At 38.4% G+C, this 20,917-nt stretch overlaps 1 protein-coding gene across 2 annotated transcripts; it reads right to left on the reverse strand.

Moving 5' to 3' along the window:
* Positions 1–3,274: 3,274 nt before the first annotated feature.
* LOC143874288 (uncharacterized) lies at positions 3,275–15,609 on the reverse strand. Of its 2 annotated transcripts, XR_013248988.1 has the most exons (8): positions 14,416–15,609; positions 12,913–13,330; positions 7,636–7,780; positions 6,376–6,491; positions 6,218–6,296; positions 5,649–5,882; positions 4,144–4,515; positions 3,726–3,864 (listed from the first exon to the last, which is right to left on the reverse strand). XR_013248988.1 is itself a non-coding variant. In XM_077376879.1 (7 exons), exons 1-7 carry the CDS (start codon positions 15,434–15,436, stop codon positions 3,514–3,516), a joined length of 2,364 nt encoding a protein of 787 aa, XP_077232994.1. In that variant the 5' UTR covers positions 15,437–15,595; the 3' UTR covers positions 3,275–3,513. The 2 variants fall into 2 exon arrangements, 1 of the variants encoding a protein (XP_077232994.1); XM_077376879.1 differs by lacking the exon at positions 4,144–4,515 and having other exon boundaries at positions 3,275–3,864; positions 14,416–15,595.
* Positions 15,610–20,917: the final 5,308 nt, after the last annotated feature.

The following is a 20,917-nucleotide window of genomic DNA, read 5'->3' on the forward strand; positions in this document are numbered from 1 at the left end:
CCTCACTGATCTTAGATGAATTCATTCATGGGGCATGATTCTCATCGAGATCCAAAATTAAGTTCTACAAAAATGTGAACAACTCTATACATACAAAAATGAAAGCATAGTCTTCATGACTTTAGAAGATTTACTCATCAAGTAAGTCATCCCCATCAAAGTCCAAAACAGGACAAGCTCCTCCTTTTTCGCTAATCCCTGTGAATTACCAAATATGGATTTCATAAAAATGAATCCAACCAACAGTGTAAACATGAAAGTATCTAGTTCTACCTAAAGAAGAACTTAGTACAATTCCATAATTCACTAAAATATCTAGTTCTACGTGAAGAAGAACTTAGTTAATGGGCTCCAGCCCATAAGGCCCACTACACTTGGCCCATTACCTATTGGGCTTATATTAGAACATATACAGGGGTTATACTATGTATACCCAACAAAAAACACCTAAAGTTTAAATAAAGTGTTTCTTTAAGAGCCAATCTAAAAGAGCCTTGAAGAGTGAGAGCTTGAAGAGCCAATCTAGAACCTGTGTAGAATGCTTGACAGGTTTCCTTGTGTCTATCGTATAATCTACATGCATTTACTAATTTGAGACTATTAAACTAAATATTGATTATGACTAATAATATCAACCAAGTACATAGAATTGACTAATAAATTCAACCCATCCAACCAAAAAACTAGGTAACGGTTGAGGAGTATGGTGAATCTGACCTTGCAGGAGAGGCAACAGAACAGATTAGGCTTTTGGAGAGCCCTAGAACAATAAAGGCACTTGTTGCCATCTTTGATTGTAGTGCGATTATTTCCTTGCACTCGTACCATGCCTTTGTGTGTGTGTGTGTGTAACTGTCACACATGGACTCAAATTGATAATATATTACAAAAGTACACATCAATATTATTAGGGAATTGCTAGCGTCCATCGCAAAAGGCATTTCGCGGCTGGTCTGTCGCATGCTGCGAAATGCCTTTTGCGATGGACCCTAGCAAATCCCATATTATTAATATACATCTTTTATTTGTATAATTCCCATACCACGATATCAGAGCAATCGATGTGCTCCTTGAGATCGTCCAATCGAACAGAGGGAGAACCTCCAATTAAAACTCAAATAGTATAGAGATTTGAGTGTATATTAGCAAATCTCTCTCATAAAACGAAAAAGCATGAAGGATTAAAAAATAAAATAAATTACATACATAGCAATGTTAAATAATGAATAAGAAGAGAAGAGAAGAGTGAACATGAAAAAGAGGATAAGGATGAGAATGAATGCAGTTGGTGCAGAAGCTTTGACAGCAATCCAAGCAAAACATGTTTATGTAGTTATCATGCCATTCCTTATAGGTTTCACAATTCACATCAAAGAATAATTCTTTCTTAAGCAACCCTTGAAGCCAAGCTGGTTTCAGCACTCTTGCCATCTCACTCACACCCTCTTAATACCTCCCCCTCAAGTAGCAGTAGTAGTAGTAAAAGTAGAAAGAGATAGAAATAGAAGGGGAAAGTAAAAAAGGAAGAATAAAGTGAAAAAATGAGGAATTAAAATTAGTAATCAGTATATATAAAAGAAGAGAAATTATATGGTGGCCGACCGTCAAGTGTAAAGGGCGGCGCCATTGATTTTTAATCCAACAAAAAGTCAAAAAAGGGGGTTCATGTTGGATCAAAAATCAAGGTGGGTGGTTTTTTCTCTCTACGCCCTGTATACTTACAGGGGAGGCACCATATAAAAACTCATAAAAGAAAGCTTTTGCATGACTGAGGTTATGAGAATGGCATTTTTTATATTAGTTATTTTGAAAAATTATCTTCAAATCAATAATTTCTCAACCAAAATCCCAAGTATTACCAAAATATTACCACACTTAGAGCTTCCAGTTTTTGGGCTAATATCTCTATCTATCTATAAACCTCTAAACATTCCTTCTGTAACATATTCCTTTCCTGCCCTCCTTCAAGCCATAAATAAATCCTATGAATCCTAATAAAATGGATCCACTCAAAAAAAAAAAAAAAAAAAAAAATTTTAAAGCCGTCCCTCAAGCCTACAAAAATCCTTCCAAAACAGGTATAGTGCTATAATCAAATGATACCAAAATGGATTCTCTCTTAAAAAAAAGGAAATAATTAGAATTGATTAGAAAATCTGCAAATAATCTTTCTTTCCATAAGCACACACACAAAAAAGGAAAAAAAATGTTAAATCAAAGAAAAGGCTGTCATTATTAAAAAAAAAAAAAACAGAAGTGCAAATATCATTTTTAGGAAGAGGAAAAATATACAAAACAAAAAAAATGAAAAAGAACTGAATTGAAAGAGCCTAATTCCAGTAGTATTCCACACCAAAAGAAATTTCGATTAGAACTAAATTCCCACATCATGTAATACAAAACTATTCAAATCAATTGATAAAAATAATAAATTAGGGTTCCATAAAAATATCAAAGAGGATTTTTGGAAGAATTCCACTAATACGGGGAAAAGCATTTGCTGAAGTATTAGAATAAGAAACATATCGGTTGGCTTTACATTCACAGGTGCAATTAATCTGCGAAATTTGGAATGTACCAGTGGAATTAGAAAGATTTTATAGAATCAGAAACAATTTATTTTGAGAAGAAAAAAAATCCGCAAAATTTGAAATGTACTAGCGGAATTAGTAAGATTTTATAGGATCAGAAACAATTAATCTGCAAAATTGGGAATGTACCAGTAAGAAAGGAATTCCGCAGGACTTTAGTAGAATAAATTAATTTGGTTTTAGGATATACCAGACCTTATAAGATCTGTTTATTAGGTACCTTTTATAGGAAATTAGGCAGGGAGGGTAGATTAAGTAACTCGGATTGATTTAGATAATAGATACTAGCCAAGATTAGGTTAGTCTTTACTTAGTTATTTCTACTGATCTTTCTAGATCTTTCTATGTTTATCACTTGAGTGCACTGCTGAGAAATGTTCACTTCAAAAAAATTTGCAAGAAACAGTGATTCAGTTCATCCTATGTACATACATTAAAAAAAAGGGATTTGCTAGGCTATTTCACGGAAAGCCATTTTGCGGCTGACTTTTGCATGAGAGAACAGCCACCTCTGACTAACTAAACGAATAGGACAAAATCAGCTGAAAAGTGCGCCTGTGGCTATTCCCTCATGCAAAAGTCAGCCGCGAAATGGCTTTCCACAAAATTGCCTACAATTCCCAAAAAAAAGGAAAGAATTTTATGGGTTTTGTACATTTATGGAACATTTATGTACGCAGATAAAAGAAATCACAATGTCAGTTGCCTAGCAAATCCCAAAAAAAAGGACAAAATTTTATGGGTCTTGTACATTTATGGAACATTTATGTACACAGGCCGAGGAAGCGAAAGATATCAATGGATAACCTCTGAAGAATCTGCTGCTGATAGCCAGAAAAAACTCAGAGTTGCAGCAAAGCTTCAATGTTATTTATAAACAAAAATCGCAAGAATGAAGGTATAAATGAATCTCTACCAGAAGTTACCCAGAACCGGAGAGCTTCTTTTCCGGCAACTGATCACTGGCAGGATTCTTGGTATTGTCCATCGCCTTCTTTGCTAGCTCATAGCCAGCGAAATTCATGGCGCCTAGAGGTGCAATCCAAAAGAATCTGGGAAGTGCTCCTTTGAATAGGCCGAGGGGTCCGTCTTGACGGAGAATGGAAAAGGCTACAATTGACATTGACACTGGCACGCCCTGAGGTGCAGTCATCATCCTAGTCTTCATCACGTCGAAGGGAGTAGTGACAACTGCGGCAAGCCCGCCGGATAATGCCCCAACCAAAATGGTCTCCCAAGGTTCCAAGTCCCGCCTCAAAAGTTGCTGAGCAGCCTAAAATACATACAAAGCACAAATTAAGAATGGCTACCTTCATTGGAAACAATGATATCTTCTATTTACGATTAAGAATCAGAAAATTTTGATTGTTCAACTTTGCATTTTCAGAAGATGGAATTCAATAGGCAGGTCACTGAATTCACTCTTCCGCAGAGTGAGTGTTGTGATAACTTCTAAGATTAAAGTCTGTTCATGAATACCACCATAGGTTTTGGTACCCAGATGCAGCTACTTGATAAATTAGAATTCTTCATTCTCTAATTGATTATTGACCTGGGAACATATGCTCCTGCGGAAAAGTGGACCCATCTACGTAAAGCACCGGAGAATGTGGACATGTGGCATCTCATAGTGGAGGGAGACTCTTCCAATGTCATAGCATGGGCAAATGAGTCGGCATCTGGCCCATGGAAATCGGTCAACATTATCATGGAGAGATCCGAGATTATTGCAGGGTTATCCGTCCAAAGTATTCACACATGCTCAGATCAGCAAATGAGGAAGCGGATAAGCTCGCCAAGTAGGGAGTGGAGAAACCGGAGATGGAAGTCATTACCACAGATATTGAGCGGCAGACTGTTGTATAGGATAAGGGAAGGTGTAGTACACGGATTGTAAAGAGGCTGCCCACTTCAACTGATTCACCTGTACTGATTTTTGGACTTCAGTAAAGTTACCATTTATAAAAAAAAATGGCATCTGTCATAAAGTATCAGGGCTCCATAGATCTAAGACACTAAGAAGATTTCAATGTTCTAGGAAAGTGAGGATTTGTTATTTCTGAGCAATGGTGAAACATTCATCCATGATTAACGAGGCTTCTGAAGCACTCTGATCGTGTTTTAGGCCGACTGGCAGGTATTTTGTATGCCTTGACATGCCTTACCTAACCAGAAGCATACACAGCAAATGAAGCATATTATGGTGACTTGGGATTTGTCTAATAAGGAATACTTCTCCTTTTCCACTAAAATGCCCCAAAAATTGCAAGAAGCCCCAGCTACACCGCAACCATACGTGAAAAGTTTAGACAAATAAATTCTTGTTATCTTTTTAGGCAACTAATATTTAGGGCAACAAAATCTAAGTTGTAGTTGGTTGAATGACTCAGAACCCAAGATTGTTCATAAATTCCAACACAAAACTAGCCACACTGCAACATATGTACAGACAAACATGGTAATTCATATTGAATGATTAAAGAAGACACGCCATCTTGAGCACAAAACATGCTAACAGAGAACACATCATGGTTTTAAATTTCGGTTTTGGTTTCGGTTTCGGACTCAGCTGAAACCGAAATTTGGTAAACAAATATGAAATTTCATTTTTTGGGTCGAGATTTCGGGCCAAAATTCGGCAAAAAAAAATTTATAAAAAAATCATTTTAACAAAATTCGGACCGAAATTTTGGCCGAAATTTGGTACATTTAGGAAATTTGGCCCGAAGCCCGAAATTCGGTTTTGGAATGCGTTTCGGTCCTCACCGAAACCGAAATTTCAGACGAAATCTATCGAAATCAAATAACGGAATATTTTAGCCCGTACAAAATTTCGGTAATTTCGGCTGAAATTTCGGGGTAACATAAAATAATGAATGAAAACCAGATTTTTGGTAATATCCCTTAAATTTCGGGGAAAACGAAATTTCGTTCGAAATTTTGTAATGTTTCGATTTCACCCAATTTCGATTTCGGTCTCAACCGAAACCCGAAATTTCGGATTTCAATCGAAATTTAAAACCTTGGGTACACATACATACATGATAATTTTCATACCTTTTTGGCTTCTGCATATAGTCCCATGCCAGCGACATAGAAAGGAACTTCACGGCAAAGTGTTGCACCGGTCCCACGAAAGAAACCTCTGAAGCCATCTTGGCGGAGTGTACCCACAATCGCCTCACCCACATTGTCAAAGATACCAGCCTGTAACCGTTGCTTCAATACCTCACATGGAATCCTCACTGCTGTTCCCAGGACTGTACTGCAAAAGGATGCCAAAGATTGAACCTGCAATAACATGCTTCTTTAGTTTAAGTGTTTCAGTTGAACCATATCACAACCTCCAAGTACATCTATATGGTTTTCTTTTTTTCGTAATTTAGCTATTGATACAATGAGAATAAAGTGGAACTAGAAGAAAATGGGATTAAACAGCTTTAAAAATTGTAAGTGGGATGAGATGAGAAACATCCGAATGAAATGAGGGGTGAAGAGAAGATTACGTGGCTCAAGTCTAAAACTCTAAACAATAAAAAGCAGAAATAAAAGTAGTACAAACACACAATTTGAAAAAGAAACCAAATAAACAAACAGTAACTTCAAGTAACCTAATTGGATATTACCTGAATTTCTGGGATTGTTGGGGAAATATTTATCAATACAAGCTTGCTTGCTTCAAATATTCCAGTCCGTAATCCGTGACTGTCAATAAATTAAATAACAAGCAAACCATTCATAAAAAAGTTACCAAAAAGTGCAAGACAAATCTGACAAGGCTAACCTTGAAAATTGGCCAAGAATGGCGGGGATGGAACCCCTGTATAACCCTCGAAGTCCAATTTGAGGAAGCTTTGAAACGAGTTCAGGGAATGAGAGTGTTGATGCTTGTACCCGAGTCTGATAACCAAGAAACAGTTAAAAAAATAGCAATCAAGGTAAAAATGAGATGTACGCAAGCCCTGAAAAGTCGTTTTTTCTTTTTCTTTTTTTTGAGGGGGGTACGCAATTCTTGAAAAGTTAATCCAAGATATTGTCCTTCATATCTCAAAATGATCACTCGTGCATTGCTGTTTTAATGGCATTTATAAGCAATACCAGGAAAATCGCAGGCACATAGAGGATTAGTCATACATTGATCGTAAGCTAGCAAAAGTTAAATTCTGATAGTAAGAAGAGAGAGTTTGCGCTGCAGGTTGCAGAGAAACGAGTGTAAAATACTTTAGGATCTGTGAAACTCAATAATGAAGGCTTGGCAGGGTACATGGACAAGCTATGGAGGCAGAAGTGATGTTAAGGAATGGGTTTAAAGAGCTAGAGAGGATTTGCTCATACAAAGATTAAGATTGAGGGCAACTTGCTCTAGTCATCTCATGGTTAAAGGAGCCCCCTCATGTATAGCACATCCATCAGAATGTTCAAAGATGAAAATGGAACACAAAAAATTGAACAGCATCTTAGGAAGTAAATTAGTCTAAGTTTTTGTAATTTCAAAATATGGAAAATAATCAAAATATTTGAATTTTTTCCACTCACTTTGTGCACTTTCTGTTTTCATTAATGAACATTAGATTTTTTATGACATAGGGTATCCCCACCCCATTCTAGGACGGGACTAATCCCTATGGATGCAAAATTAGATTTTAACAGTTCAAGAAAAAGGTTTATTTTACCTTTCAAACAAAAAAAAAAGGTTTATTTTGTTTTTACGTTCTTTTTAGGCTACTGATATTCTCACTACCAATTTTTTATTGCACTAACCCACCTTGTTTTCTATTATTTGACCAGCTGTCAAAGGTTATTACAATTCCCAAAAAGATATCAGAAGCCCATTTAAAAAGAAAAGAAAAGGTAAGTTGGTGCAATTATCAAAAAATGTTAGTGTCGATATCAGTGCCTCTTTTTATTCATTTATACATGCCAGTACAAATGTGTGTGTTGGTAAAGCACATTAAAATCACATAGCAGAATAATGCCAGAAAGATATAGCACACTGTAATATCAAATAATCAAGATCAAGTATTACTTAAGTGGAAGAATTTACCTTCATTGTATCAACAGGATACATTAAGGAAGTAGAAAGTGCACAAGCAAGGCCCCCTGCCAAAGCAGATTTCAAAACACTTTCAGCAGGTATTTCCACAGGCGGAGCAACAGCAACAACAGTAGCAGCTTCAAACCAGATACTCCTGTAAGTGTAATTAAAAATTGTGAATATCAATTTGAAACCAGTAAACATATACGAAGATTCCCTAAGAAGGATAGAAGCCAAAGATTGTGCACAAAACTAAACAAAGATCACCCTCTTCTGTTATTTTTAATTTTTTTCACATAGTATAATATAAAAAACCATTCTACAAGTAAATAGGTAATAAGTTACTGAAATTAAAAGAGAATATGGTTGGCTACTTAAGTTGAACAATTTGATTTCAGCAAAGCAAGTAATTCCCAGATTTCCTCTTTTTGTTGCAACGTTTCAATATATTTTGCCTACCCAATAGGAATCTCGAAGAGAGACATAAAGTAGATAGAAGATTGGATAGTGACCTTAATAAGAGTGATTCACTCACAAAAGGATATTGGTATGTTTTAATGTGGTGTATTTTTGCCAACCCACATCTCAGTATGTTTTACATAAAATCCAGGACCGATTGGATAGTGACCTTAATAAAAATACACCACATTTCATATAATTATGTAAAAGGTGAATCACCTTACATACTGAAATGTGGTGTATGTATTATGTATAAATTTTTATATGAATTACATACAAAATGTAAGAACTATCAGACACGTAACAGCACATGTCACTAGGCGTTCGATATTTTTTATTTTTTTAATAGTGAAGAGATGTACTAAAACTTGGTCAAATATAAGAAATCAAAGTATACTAGCAAGAAAAGAAGAAGAAAAAAAGAGGAAAAGGAAAGGGAAAACAGCGCCAAGGAGTAAGAAAATCGAACAACTCTAAGTGAGCTCTGTCAACTCATGCTCGAGCTAGACAATCAGCATCACAATTAGCCGGTCTCCTGACATGCTGAAAAATGATCTCGTGGCCCTCTCAATCAGTCCTGGATTATTTCTTCGATAGCATTAGCATACATCCAAGGATGCAGACTCATATGATCCAACCATCTTATTAGATTCTTGGAGTCTCCTTACACAATCATGTGCTCTGCCTCACCCTCTTCTAAGAGCTTGATACCTTGTAAGATGGTCATCACCTCGGCCTCATTGGAATCCTTAATTCCAGTTTGGCCAAAAAACACCCACTGAGCAAAACCTTTGTCATCTCTAAGGATCCACCAATTCCAGAGAGGTCGGGGTTACCTATGCCCGACCCATCAAAGTTGAATTTCAACTTCCCAGGATCTGGCGAGGTCAACTTATAAGCAAGGACATCAATCTTCTCTGAGCTCCTACACACTTCCCTCCAGTTACAGATTAGAGCGTAGCTAGATGCATCCCTAAAGTAAGGGATTACTCTTAGAAGCACGAAGCGGGCGCGAGCCGGGGGGGGAGGCGGGGGAGGCGGGGGAAGCGTGGGTCTAGAAGAGTCTAAGTTTGGGAGCGCCATGGGAGCGTGTCTGTAATATTTTCTTTATATATCTTTCAAAATTCTAGTACACAAAAAAGAATAGTTTCTAACCAATTTGATATGTATCTTTCAAAATTTAAGTACATCTTAAAGCTAGTTTCTAACCATCTTCATTCGTGTGCACTCGTTCATCGTGCCTTCTAAAAATGCACAAGCCTTTGTGCTTGTCCCAATGAAGTACTTTGAAGAGTTGGAGGAGTTTGATGTAAGGAAGTTGGTGGCGGTGGGACTTATAGAGTAATAGAAGCACGCTGGGAGAGTCATTAGAGCGGTTCCCGTCTCTCTGGGTCGCACTTCCTGGAAACTCCTTCCTAAGGAGCGCCGAATCGAGGTTCCGAGGTGGGAGCGGCACCCCAAGAGAAGGTTCCTGCTTCTAAGGGATTACTTGCATCAATCTGCAAGTTAAATACATCACCTTCATAAAAAATAGAATGAGGCTCTATAGAGACACTTTTGAAGATCCGGTTGTTTCTTTCTTTCCATAATACCCACCGCGTAGCTAACAGAACCAATCTCCATATGATCTTGCCTTTTTTAAGGCCAAGAGATACCCATCCAACTCTCAACGAGATTTATAGGCCTGGCTAGGAAAACCCAAAACATACCAAACTGTTGAAGAATGCGATGGCATACCTACCTAGACATGCTGCAATGGATGAAAAGGTTATCAGCAACCTCCAATGCCTCTAAACATTAAGCGCAGTGGTCTCCAATCAACATCTTTTGATTACGAAGATGGTTGGCCATCATAATTGTATCCAGGGCATCCATCCAACAGAAGGCGCACACTCTAGGAGGAGCTGATATACTCCAAACTCTTCTCGCTGCAGTTGACGACGTCATTGGAATGAGATGAGGGTAAAAGACTCCACATTAAACACCTTAACGGAGTTCCAAATCCAGACCATTTTGTCCCTAGCGTCTCTCATGATGTGGCCTCCAATCATTCAAGGAATAGGCTACCCTGTTTAAATCTCAGTCAAGGATTTTTTTTTCCTAAACTGAACCTCACAGGTCACCATCTCCCTGGTTTGATCAAAGGAATCTTTAATTAAAGCTTCTTTACCCACTGCCAAATAGATTCGGAAGCAACTCCATTAAAGGTTTCGCTTTGCACCAACTATCCTACCAAAGCTCAACCCACCAACTATCCTTCCAAAGCTCAACCCTATCTCCTATGTATAATCTGTATCTGATCCCTCTTGAGAAATTAGTTGGCTGCTTCAAAATGTCCCTCCACACCGTCACCCCACTTTGCCTGTAATTATCACCAGAACTCCAGTGACATGGGTGGTTCCCATACTTATGCTTACTTACGTGAGTCCACAGCTGATTGCTCTCCTCTCCATATCTCCAGAGCCACTTACCAATGAGAGCTTTGTTCATAACTCTAAGATTGTGCTTTGTTCATAACTCTAAGATTGTGAAATCTAAGCCCGCCTGCAACTTCAAGCTCGGAATCTCCCCAGAGAAAATTCCTTTGGAGTTGTTCAACATGATTTATTGTCGCCGAACACCAAAAAGAGACAAATTATTAACCGGGATAATGGCTAAAGCTGCCTTGATCATGGTGATCCTGCCCCCTAAGAAAGTATAGTTCCTTTTCCAATTCGACAAGTGTCTGCACTTTCTCAACAACCACATCCCAAATGCTGAGCTTCGGTCTCCCTTCGCAAAGGGATAGGCCTAGGTATCTTGAAAGGACCCAATCTACTGAACACCCAAGTCGAGAAGCACACCTATCTATCTCTTCATCAGAAAGGCTCAACCTCATCAACTTCAACTTGATAAAATTTGATCTTTGCCTTAACACCACCTCATAACAACGAATTATAGGTTTCAACTTGAACACATTTTCCTCGTGGGACTTACAAAAATTAGGATGGCATCCGCATATTGGAGATGGGTAACAACCATCCTCGGGCTTACCACCCTAAGCCACTCAGTGAGATCAGAAGGTCTGTCCTTCTCCATCATTCTATTGAAAGATTTGGCTACTATGGTGAACAAGAAAGGACAGAGTGAATCACCCCGCCTTAAGCCTCTCTCTAATCTGAAGAAACCTTTGGGGGGAATCATTTATAAGAACAGAGAACCACGCCGGCAAAACACTTCTATAGATCCATCCCCACCACATGCATCCATAGCCCATACGATCCAAAAGATATTCTAAGCATCTTCAATCCACCCAATCGCAAGCCTTTTTCCATATCTAGCTTGCAAATGATGCATTTATGCTGAGACTTAGACAATCCACCATCTCATTCGCCATCAAAACAATGTAAAGAATATGCCTTCCTTTAATAAAACCCGATTGGATATGAGATATAAATGAAAGTAACACTTTCTCTATACTTTCTGCCAGGACTTTGGCTAGCACTATAGACAGTTTACCAAACTGGTCGGCCTGGAATCCGATATCATATTTTTTACCTTCAATTTTTGGGATCAAGGCTATAAAAGTAGCTCAAGTACTTCTATTTAGCCCTAGATTGTCGTAGAATGTTTTGAAAAAAAAAATCAATAAGTCTTCTTTCAGCCCCTCCCAGGACTGCTGGAAGAAAGCTACGCAAAATCAATCAGTCCCGTCGCACGGTCTCCTTGAAGAGAAAAAAGTCCCTGTGTGATTTCCTCAACTTCAAAAAGCCTCTCTAGGATCTCTCTCCAACAGATCAATCTGGTCGAAAGCAATTCCTTTGGGGATATGGAGGGTTTCCTCCTTCAAATAAAGCCTTTTATAGAATTTGATGATCTCCTTAATAATGACATCCTCCTTTTCTTCGCTTCTACCCACTTCGCTCAGCCCAATTATCTTGCGCCGCAGTTCCAACTTCATGTCATCTCTAACCTCTCATAATGTGTTTAACGATGAGCTTCTGCGACTGAAAATCTCTGCTAGCCAGATTTGTTTCCTTTCACCTTTGTTGGAAAACTCCACGACTGTCAGCTTCCTCTATCAGTGACATTCCAAAATTGCAACACTCAAATGACCAAGGGCTTCTTTCAGCCCTCATTTGAACTTACAATATCCGAACACTGCAATTATTCCTCTAACTCCCTAGAGACACAAAAGTAACCCATCTATGATCCTTTCTACCCCAATTTTGGCAAACAACACCACATAAAACAACTCCCTAGGGGTTTGGCATGTAGCTCAATGGTTGAGGCTTTGTATCTCAACCTTGAGGTCGCGGATTCAATCCCAGCTTACCTACTGGGAAAAAAAAACAACTCCCTACATTATTAATCAAGAACATATGTGTAATATGTGTATGTGTACGTGTATGAACTTAGCAATAGCATTCTTCTACTGTTAATCAAGAATTTAGTCTCCTTGTGCACTACAATTCCCAAGGTTGTCTAGAATTTAGTCTACTTATTACCAGTTCAAAAAAAAAATTCCAAAGGTTGTATACTTTTTGTTGAAGAATAGCATGAATACAGAACAATGCTCATAGCTCACTTAAAAATTCAAATTAATGAGAAGTATTTTCATTGTTTTACAGAAAAATTTCACGTAAATCAATAGAAGTTAATATAAAATTGATTCAACATATTTAAAAGCTGACATTTATCAGACATTTGACAAATAAACAGGAACCAACTAGATCTATGAACTACGTTAAAAATAATTTCGTGGAACTCAAAGTGCGAATTTCAGACATGATCTATAAAAACTTCTGAATGTGAGTAGTTCACATGAATAATCTAAATTCAACTTACCGAGGATCATCTTCAAGGCGCTTGGAAGGAAGAAGCAGCATAAAATTTCGAAAATGGCCATAAGAAATAGACCCTTCAGTGTCTGCATTCAGAAACCGCATCATAGCCACAGCGCTATCTTCATTGGCTGGAAGGCCCGCACTTTTAAGGGATGTCAAGATTTGACTTTTTTGCAATGTTCCAGACTTACTCAAACATAGAGTAGTATAAGCTCGAAGAATGGTTGGCTCCTTCTGTTCCATCAAGGATAAAAATTGCTTCCACCCGAATGATTTTGAAAATAAGTTACTCCTGGTACGACGCAAAAAATCCCGAGCATATCTCCGTGGTAATCTTCTCTTTCCCATTGCAATTTCAAGATCTTCGAGTGTCACCTGACCATCACCATCTCTATCCAACTCTTCAAAAAACCGCCTTCCTGTGATCACATATAGTTGGTTTCAAATGATGAATAATAATTGAAAAATCATCTATGGAAACAGTCCACAAGATAGTTAATCGATACATAACTACCCAAATAATTAAAAGTACAAGCTGAAGATGAAAGGACCTAACACAACATACCCCAATATCTATACTTTCTGTCAGAACTCTAGGGGGTGTCTTAAAAAATGACAGAACCATGGTCAGTTAAAAATATATAATCCCCGAATAGCAGAGATATGACACACTTGAATATCACTTAAGAGTGGCTGGAAGTCATTTGAGAAAGAGGCACCTTTATAGCATCAAATTATCACATTAAACTTTCGTTCCTATTTTTCATATACAAATATGCTAACCCAGACTATGTGATAATTAATGCCCACAAGACATCCCCCATTTGATACAGCTCCTCAAAGTAATTACAGTACTGAAGTAATAGAAGAAAAAGGATAGCTAACTATAGAACATTTTAACACAATCCTCAACGACAGGAGTTTGTATAGGAAAATAGGGCACAAAATATATCAAATTGTGTGATCATATTTTGAATTGTTCACTATAGTTTTCCTAACCTACAGCACCATGCTCTTAATTTGCTGAAAAATAGGCACAGTAGTGGCAATCTAGAGAAACTTATGTTCTGTCTGCAATTGTTGAAAGATTGGTCATTCTTAAAAAAGAATTCAAGATCACAATATAACTCAAATCTGGCAAGTAGAAAGCTATGAGACAGTATACTTAAATATAAACTGTATATGCACCATATCCATGCATTATACTTGAAAACAAGTTGTAAATACTCCAATACCAGTATTAAAATCTGTGCCAATTAATGATATGGTGTAAACAAATTCAATGAGAAGCTAGAAGACCAAAAACCATGCTTGGTGATGTTTGGCACTGTTGATAAACGTAATTTCTTCACATAAAGCCAACTAGCTCCCACCATGCAATGTCATGAATTTAAGCAAAAACTAGTTATTTCAATTCTTAAAACCCACAAACAAGAACCCACTATTTAGCCAATGGAAAGCCGAACCATCAATGAAGGTACTTAAAGAGTAGAAGGTCACTCACCTTCAGACTCTGTATACCTGAAGAAGTCCTGAACAGAGAAAAGCTTCTTCTTATCAGGATAATCCTTAGAAGACCGCCCTAATTGAGAGACAAGCTCAATCAATTCCGTCAATGAAACGGTAGACAGTGAGGAACGCAAGCGCTCAACATTCGATAATGGAATATTCAGCAATGCATTTCCAGTCTTCTGTGTTGAACTGCCCTCCACTTCTTCCCTGTTGTCAACAGTCTCAACCTCCTCTTTAACAGAAGAGCTTGCTCCCACAAGACTCGGCGGCACACCCCCCACTCTCGCAAACCCTAGATTTGTAATAAAGCCATTCTCATCTTCCTTCCCCCCTTTCACCAAACCCCCAATCAACCCTAAGTGATCAAACTGAGTAGAACAGCACGAGTTGGTTAGATCACAACCCTTATGACTGATTTCTTTCCTAAAATGCTCAAACTTCTGAAGATTTTCAACAAGATGATCAAACACAAACCCTAAAAAAAGTTCTAAAGACAAAACTTCCCCTTCATTAATTGATGATTCCATGCTCTGAAATTCTACCGAGAGCTTACCATTGGATTCCTTCTGAATTGATTTACCAGAAAAAATCGATGATTCTACGCACGAATCCAAACGGCAATTCTGTTTGACAAACTGTTTCTCAAAACACTCCTTTACGAATTTGTACGTACTCAGAAACCCTAGAACAAAACCGTTAAGAAACAGAGACATATCTTCACGAAAATCATTGCTCTCTCTCGATCCTTTCCTCGAGGACCCCGTATCTAGACCATTCGAGTTCTGAAAAATCGTTAAGGTTGTCAACGGAACCCTAACCCTAACCCTAATCGACGAGTGTTTCTTTCTCTCGTTCAAGAATTCTAGATTTTCAACCGCATTTTTCGGACCTTGAAAGCAGGACTCGAGATCTTTCATGGATCTCCAGAATCCGGATTCCAAAGGCAAGAACGCATCTTTGATTGTGTGAAGGGTGTTATGGAAAGATTCAACGGGATCAAAACTGGTAATCATGACTAAAAATTTGAAAAAAAAAAAAGGGTTTCTGAGATTTAGAGATTAGGGCATCGAAAAAGGAAAGAGATGTGAGCTTCTCGTTGATTAGGGTTAGGGTTTAGATTTGGTAGAAGTTATGAAAGCTCTGAGTTTCTTTGGTGGTGAAGACGAGGAAAGAGGCTTTAACTTATTTTCTGTTTTTTCTAGGGTGATGATATATTCGCACCTCTGTAGGATAATTCGCACTCCTGGTAAAGTGATTTGACGTCAAAAAGCGTTGAAGTCTGCATAATTCACGTTATCAGTGATGCGAATTATCCTACAGTGGGTGCGAATTTATCATCTCCCTTTTTCTATGACTAGTCTTGTAATTACCTTTCGGATAAAATGCAGATTTAAAGGAAAGGGATATATTAACCAACCCTCTTTTCTTCTCTGGCCACTCCAGTCTATCGTATTTATGGCTACTCTTTTACGCTACAGATAGGTGAAAGGGGAAGAAAAATATAAAATGGGCGAATAAGGGTGGCCCGGAGAAGAAAAGGGGGCGAATATATCATTTCCCGAGATAAACGGCAATTTGAGATACAAATGGGATGGCTTTTTTGAGGCCCAAATATTTTGGGCTTGGGTTTGGCTTTGGCTTTGGCTTTGGCTTAAACAAACAAAAGATCCCAAAGCGTCTCTGGAAAAAGTTTGAAAAGGAAAAATATTTCTTAAAGTTCCTACTTTTATAACACCAGAAAAGATAACTCAAGCAAACCCTATTCCACTTTTATTTAGAAGGAAAGTGAGTTTATGATAATATCCCTCTAAATTTACCATAACGATGCCATTTCCCTCATAATTGAGAAAATAATTTTTTTCCTAAAGCTCTGTTTCTTTCACCGTAAAAATGTGCGGAACAACCGGTTACTCCGTAAGCTTAAGCGGTTGGAGAAGCCGTTATTTAATCTTTTATACTTTAACATTCTCCCTCACGTGTGGCCCCTCTTTCTTTGGGTTGGCCTGCAAGTGGCACGTGTGGCCCCACTTTTGGGTTGACCATTTCTGACATCAAGGAGGTTTGAACTCGGGACCTTTGCTCAGATACCATGTGAACCAGCCAATTACTCCGTAAGCTTAAGTTGGAGAAGGCGTTATTTAATCTTTTATACTTAACGAGATGTTTGAAACAAATTTTACACCTAATTTTTCCCAATGTGGGTGGATTTTGCTAGATGTCCAGTCCATAGTAAAAACTAATAAATAAATAGCTTGAATCATTGAAAAAGTGGCACACTGGCACTCGATGTGGATTTTGCTATGCTATGTACGCGACTTGACCTCTACTTTGAAGTGGGTATACTCGGTGGAAGAACCCAATCAAATGGTTCCTACTCATATAACCTTTGGGCTTAGCTTGGGGGCTTTATTGGATCAGTTTGGTTCACAATGAATCCAAGGTCTCAATTGATTAATGGGTCTCAACAAGAGAATTCCTATCAATGGTAAACAAAACAATAGTAAATCTACATTACGCACAAACAAAAACAATAAATCAAATAACAGATAAATAAAATGGGGGAAGAAAATAGCCAAGATGCCTATAATGATCAACATAAAGACGGATGAGCCAAGGACTATTACAATAGAAAACTAAAAAAGGGCATGTTGGGAAAATGCACCGGGCGAATCCGATATGATCGTGCATAGATAAACAATAGTGTAAAACAAGAAGCAAACCACAAGATGAACATTGAGATTTTACGTGGTCCAGTCAAGATACTTGCATCCACGAGTGATAACACGATCTTCTACTATGAGAAAAACAATATACAAGGATTACAATGGATTATCCCAACCCACAAACGCGCAACCCTTTCCTTGTCATCTCAACCAATACTGTGCACAAGAGACACAAGAGAAAATACAAGGAACCCGAGAAAAACTCTCTCTCTCTCTCTCTCTTTGAAGCTACCACACATAGAGTTGCCTCCACGAAAGAGAAACATGTTTTTTTTTCCTTTTGTGAACCTATGATTTTAGAAAACCTAGAAAAACTTTCTTCCTTTATTTCCCACGATTAGGAAACTTAGTGGCGAGGGAAACAAGGCAACTTTCCCAACAATATCTGCATTGTCTTGTTTCCTAGCCACTTGAAATTTTTTTCTTGATGTCACCACCTGCCAGCTGCTGTCGCGATCACCATTGGCCTTTCGAAGTACCATCTACACACCATCGAATCATCCCAAGTTCTAATCATAGCTAGCCATCACACCGTTAATCACTAGAAAATAGACATAACAGGGGTAAGCTCACACTATATGATATTGTTGGGACTCGGGTTGAACTCACCCTTGAAAGTTAGCCTTCTACATGGAACCCCCCAACAATATCGTCACCCCACCCACCCACCCCCCAAATGCAGAAGCAACGTGGACAATCTCGCACCTCCACGTGGGAGCGACATGGGAACTACGAGATTTTGCTCGAGGGAATTTCACCATCATCGGAAGCACACCGGTATTACCACGTCCCGGTTTTGATACCACTTGTTGGGTGGGATTATGGTAAAACTCACCCTTAAGAGCTAGCGGTCAAGGGGAAGGTGCCCATTATAAGCAATCCACATCTCTACACTTTTCCGACGTGAGATCTTGCTTTTGCATAGAACCCCAAAACAGATATCTTAAGAGGGTTGTGGTTTAAATGTAAGAACAAGGTATCTAAAACAAATTTTGATGTTCAAATCACTTGAATTAGATTAAGTACGATAACTTATACAAATCTTGTTAAAATTGGGTCTCTAGACCTGTTAAGAACTAAACTAATCAAATGATGCATATAATCTAGAATAAAAATTAGACCAAGAAAATAGTGAGTTGTAGTAATACAGAAAAAAATTCCTTTTCTTTTGTAGATTGAATTAGAGAGAAAATAGGTCCATGTTTCATTAATTAAAATCTCCAACTAAAAAGATAAGGTTGCGTACATCTAGCCCTCCTAGACCCGAAATGGCGGGAGCCTCGTGCACTGGGCCATCCTTTCTTTTTTACTAGTGAGGCAGCCCATGCGATGCACAGGATGACCAAAAAAAAAAGTAAATGTTTTATAAAAGGATGTATTAAAACTGTTTGAAAAAAAAAGGGTATACATACCATCGCACGGGTTAGAGAAAATGTAGTTTTATCTTAAGGCCTTGTTTGTTTCAAATTATGACAACTGACTGTCAGCCATAAACCTACTATTGGGTTCGAATTTAAATGTAATTTTGAGCCCAGCAACAGGTTTGGGGCTCACAATTGGTTGTCATAATCTCGAGCCTAAATATCTGAAGCAATTTCATAGAGCAGCAGCTTCTAGAATAATAATCTATGAAAAACATCATGCACAATTGTTTTGAGAGAGAGTTTTGTGTCCAATAATCAGAGTTTTTATATGGTGCCTGACCGTCAAGTACCATCAAATCGGTACCACCCTTGATATTTGATTCAACAACTGCCTCTTAAAAAGTGCACTACTGTTGGATCAAATATCAAGGAGGGTATTTCCATCGCATGGGACTTGACAGTCGGCCACCATATAATTTCTCCCAATAATCAATTTTGCACTTGACTATTCTGAAATCCAAAGTGAACTAAGCCTTAACAATTCTCGTATGGTTGTAAGTTGTAACTGCCAATATAGGAAGGGAAGTGATATATCCGCCCCTTTAGATTACTTGGGACACCCAGCAGCAGTGTTTCAACGACTGCAGAGGGGATGTTGTACTTCATGTTGGAAGGATTCAATGGGGCTAACTGCCACGTACACTGCTGCTGGGTGTCCCAAGTAATTAAAAGTGGCGGATATTTCACTTCTCTGAATGAAGGGCGATGATAAATTCGCACCCCTATAGGATAATTTCCACCCCACTTTAAATGTGAATTGGCGTAAAAAAGCCTCCCTTAAAGGGCAACTTTAACTTTTTGACGTTAAATCATGTTATAAAGGGGGCGCACATGTAATGCATGGGGAGTGAAAATATCATCGCCCAATTTTTTTTGACATTGAATAAATAAGGTAATCTAGGATGAGTATGTGTAAGATAGGAAACCGGTAATCTCGGATGAGTAAATCTATAAGATAGGAAACCTTTATCCATCGGTGGAGAACTAATTGCAGGCATGGTTTGAAATTTCAGTTTCAACATAATTTTCGGACCTAGCTGAAATCCCAAAATTTCAGATGAAAATCGGTACAGAGGGGCGAAATGTCAGTTTTCTGGGCCGAAATTAATATCAGTTGAAATTTGTAAAGGAATTAAAAATTAATATTTCGTCCAAAATTTTGCCGAAATTACCGAAACTTTTACGCTTCGGCCGTTTCGGATTTCGGTCATTTCGATGTCGGTGTTGATCGGAATCCGAAATTTCAAACCATGATTGCAGGTGAGTTAATCTCTAAAGTAGCAATTCCATTTGTTGTGAAACATTGCCAAAGGTTAAATTCTTTTTTTTTACGGAAGGAATGGCGAAATCGTAGTCGGGCGAATTTATGCGTTTTGAAGTTCACAACAAATCCGGAATCCATTCTTTTTAGGGTTTTATTTTCCTGTTTTGAACTAGGGACAGTGAAACCCCATCCTGCTATATTATTCTTTTTTTTCCCGTACAGCTATACCGTACTATACTATACCCTAATACGGTACTCATACACGATACCCTTGTCTTTCGGGTTGATTAGCTACAAATTCAGTTAGGGCCCCGTTTGGATTAGGGGTGCAACTTGGGCGGGCTCAACCCGGAAAAAAGTTGGGTTGGGTTGACTTCGGTTAGGGGTCGGGTTGAGTTCGGGTCGGGGTTAGGGTTGAGGGCTTGGGCAACCCGACCCGAGTCAACCCGAGATTTTTAATAATTTTTTTAAAATTTTTAAGCTTAAAATACCGGGTTGGGTCGGGTTGAACTCGGGTCGGGTATGGATTGGCAAAAAGGGTTCCTCGGGTCAGGTCAGGTCAGGTCGGGTCGGGTCGAACCTCGTCGGGTTGGAACTCGGGTCGGGTCGAGTTCGGGTTGGCCTCAACCCGACCCAAGTTGCACCCCTAGTTTGGATACCTCATATATTGTATTTGGATTTGGAATTGAGTTTTGAATAAAAAAATGAATAGATCCGGTAGCTCATGTTGAGAGAGAGAGAGAGAGAGAGAGGGGGGAAGCGGGTACTTCCCATTGGAGGGGAGACATTGAGGAGCAAAGAGGGTGAAGGAAAGTGCCACATCAGTGGATTTCCAATTTCTTATCTGCACAGCTTATTTGGAAATCTGATGTTTTTTCACTGTCAGTTGCTGAACTCGAAAATCCAAGAATCTGTTCGGATCCAAATTTCAATGCCAAAAAGGGCTGCAAATGTGATAAATCCAAATAAAAAATCTTCCAAACGGGCCCTTACTTTCCACCAGTACCAATAGTGTTTTTTTTTAATCTCTGAATATAAAAAGAAGAAGATAATAAATCATAACCGGGACTGGTTTCTCCATTC

Source organism: Tasmannia lanceolata, unplaced genomic scaffold (assembly GCF_043159265.1).
Source record: "Tasmannia lanceolata isolate RefF3 unplaced genomic scaffold, GAP_Taslan_0.1 ptg000002l, whole genome shotgun sequence".
NCBI lineage: Eukaryota > Viridiplantae > Streptophyta > Magnoliopsida > Canellales > Winteraceae > Tasmannia > Tasmannia lanceolata.

Bases quoted from the DNA above. Each gene is read 5' to 3' on its own strand.
- LOC143874288 (XM_077376879.1), bottom strand. From the start codon at position 15,436: ATGATTACCAGTTTTGATCCCGTTGAATCTTTCCATAACACCCTTCAC. The intron at 7,781-12,912 runs GTAAGTTGAATT...TTACACTTACAG, and splicing joins CGCCTTGAAGATGATCCTCG to GAGTATCTGGTTTGAAGCTG. The intron at 6,297-6,375 runs GTTAGCCTTGTC...ATTTATTGACAG, and splicing joins ATTCTTGGCCAATTTTCAAG to TCACGGATTACGGACTGGAA.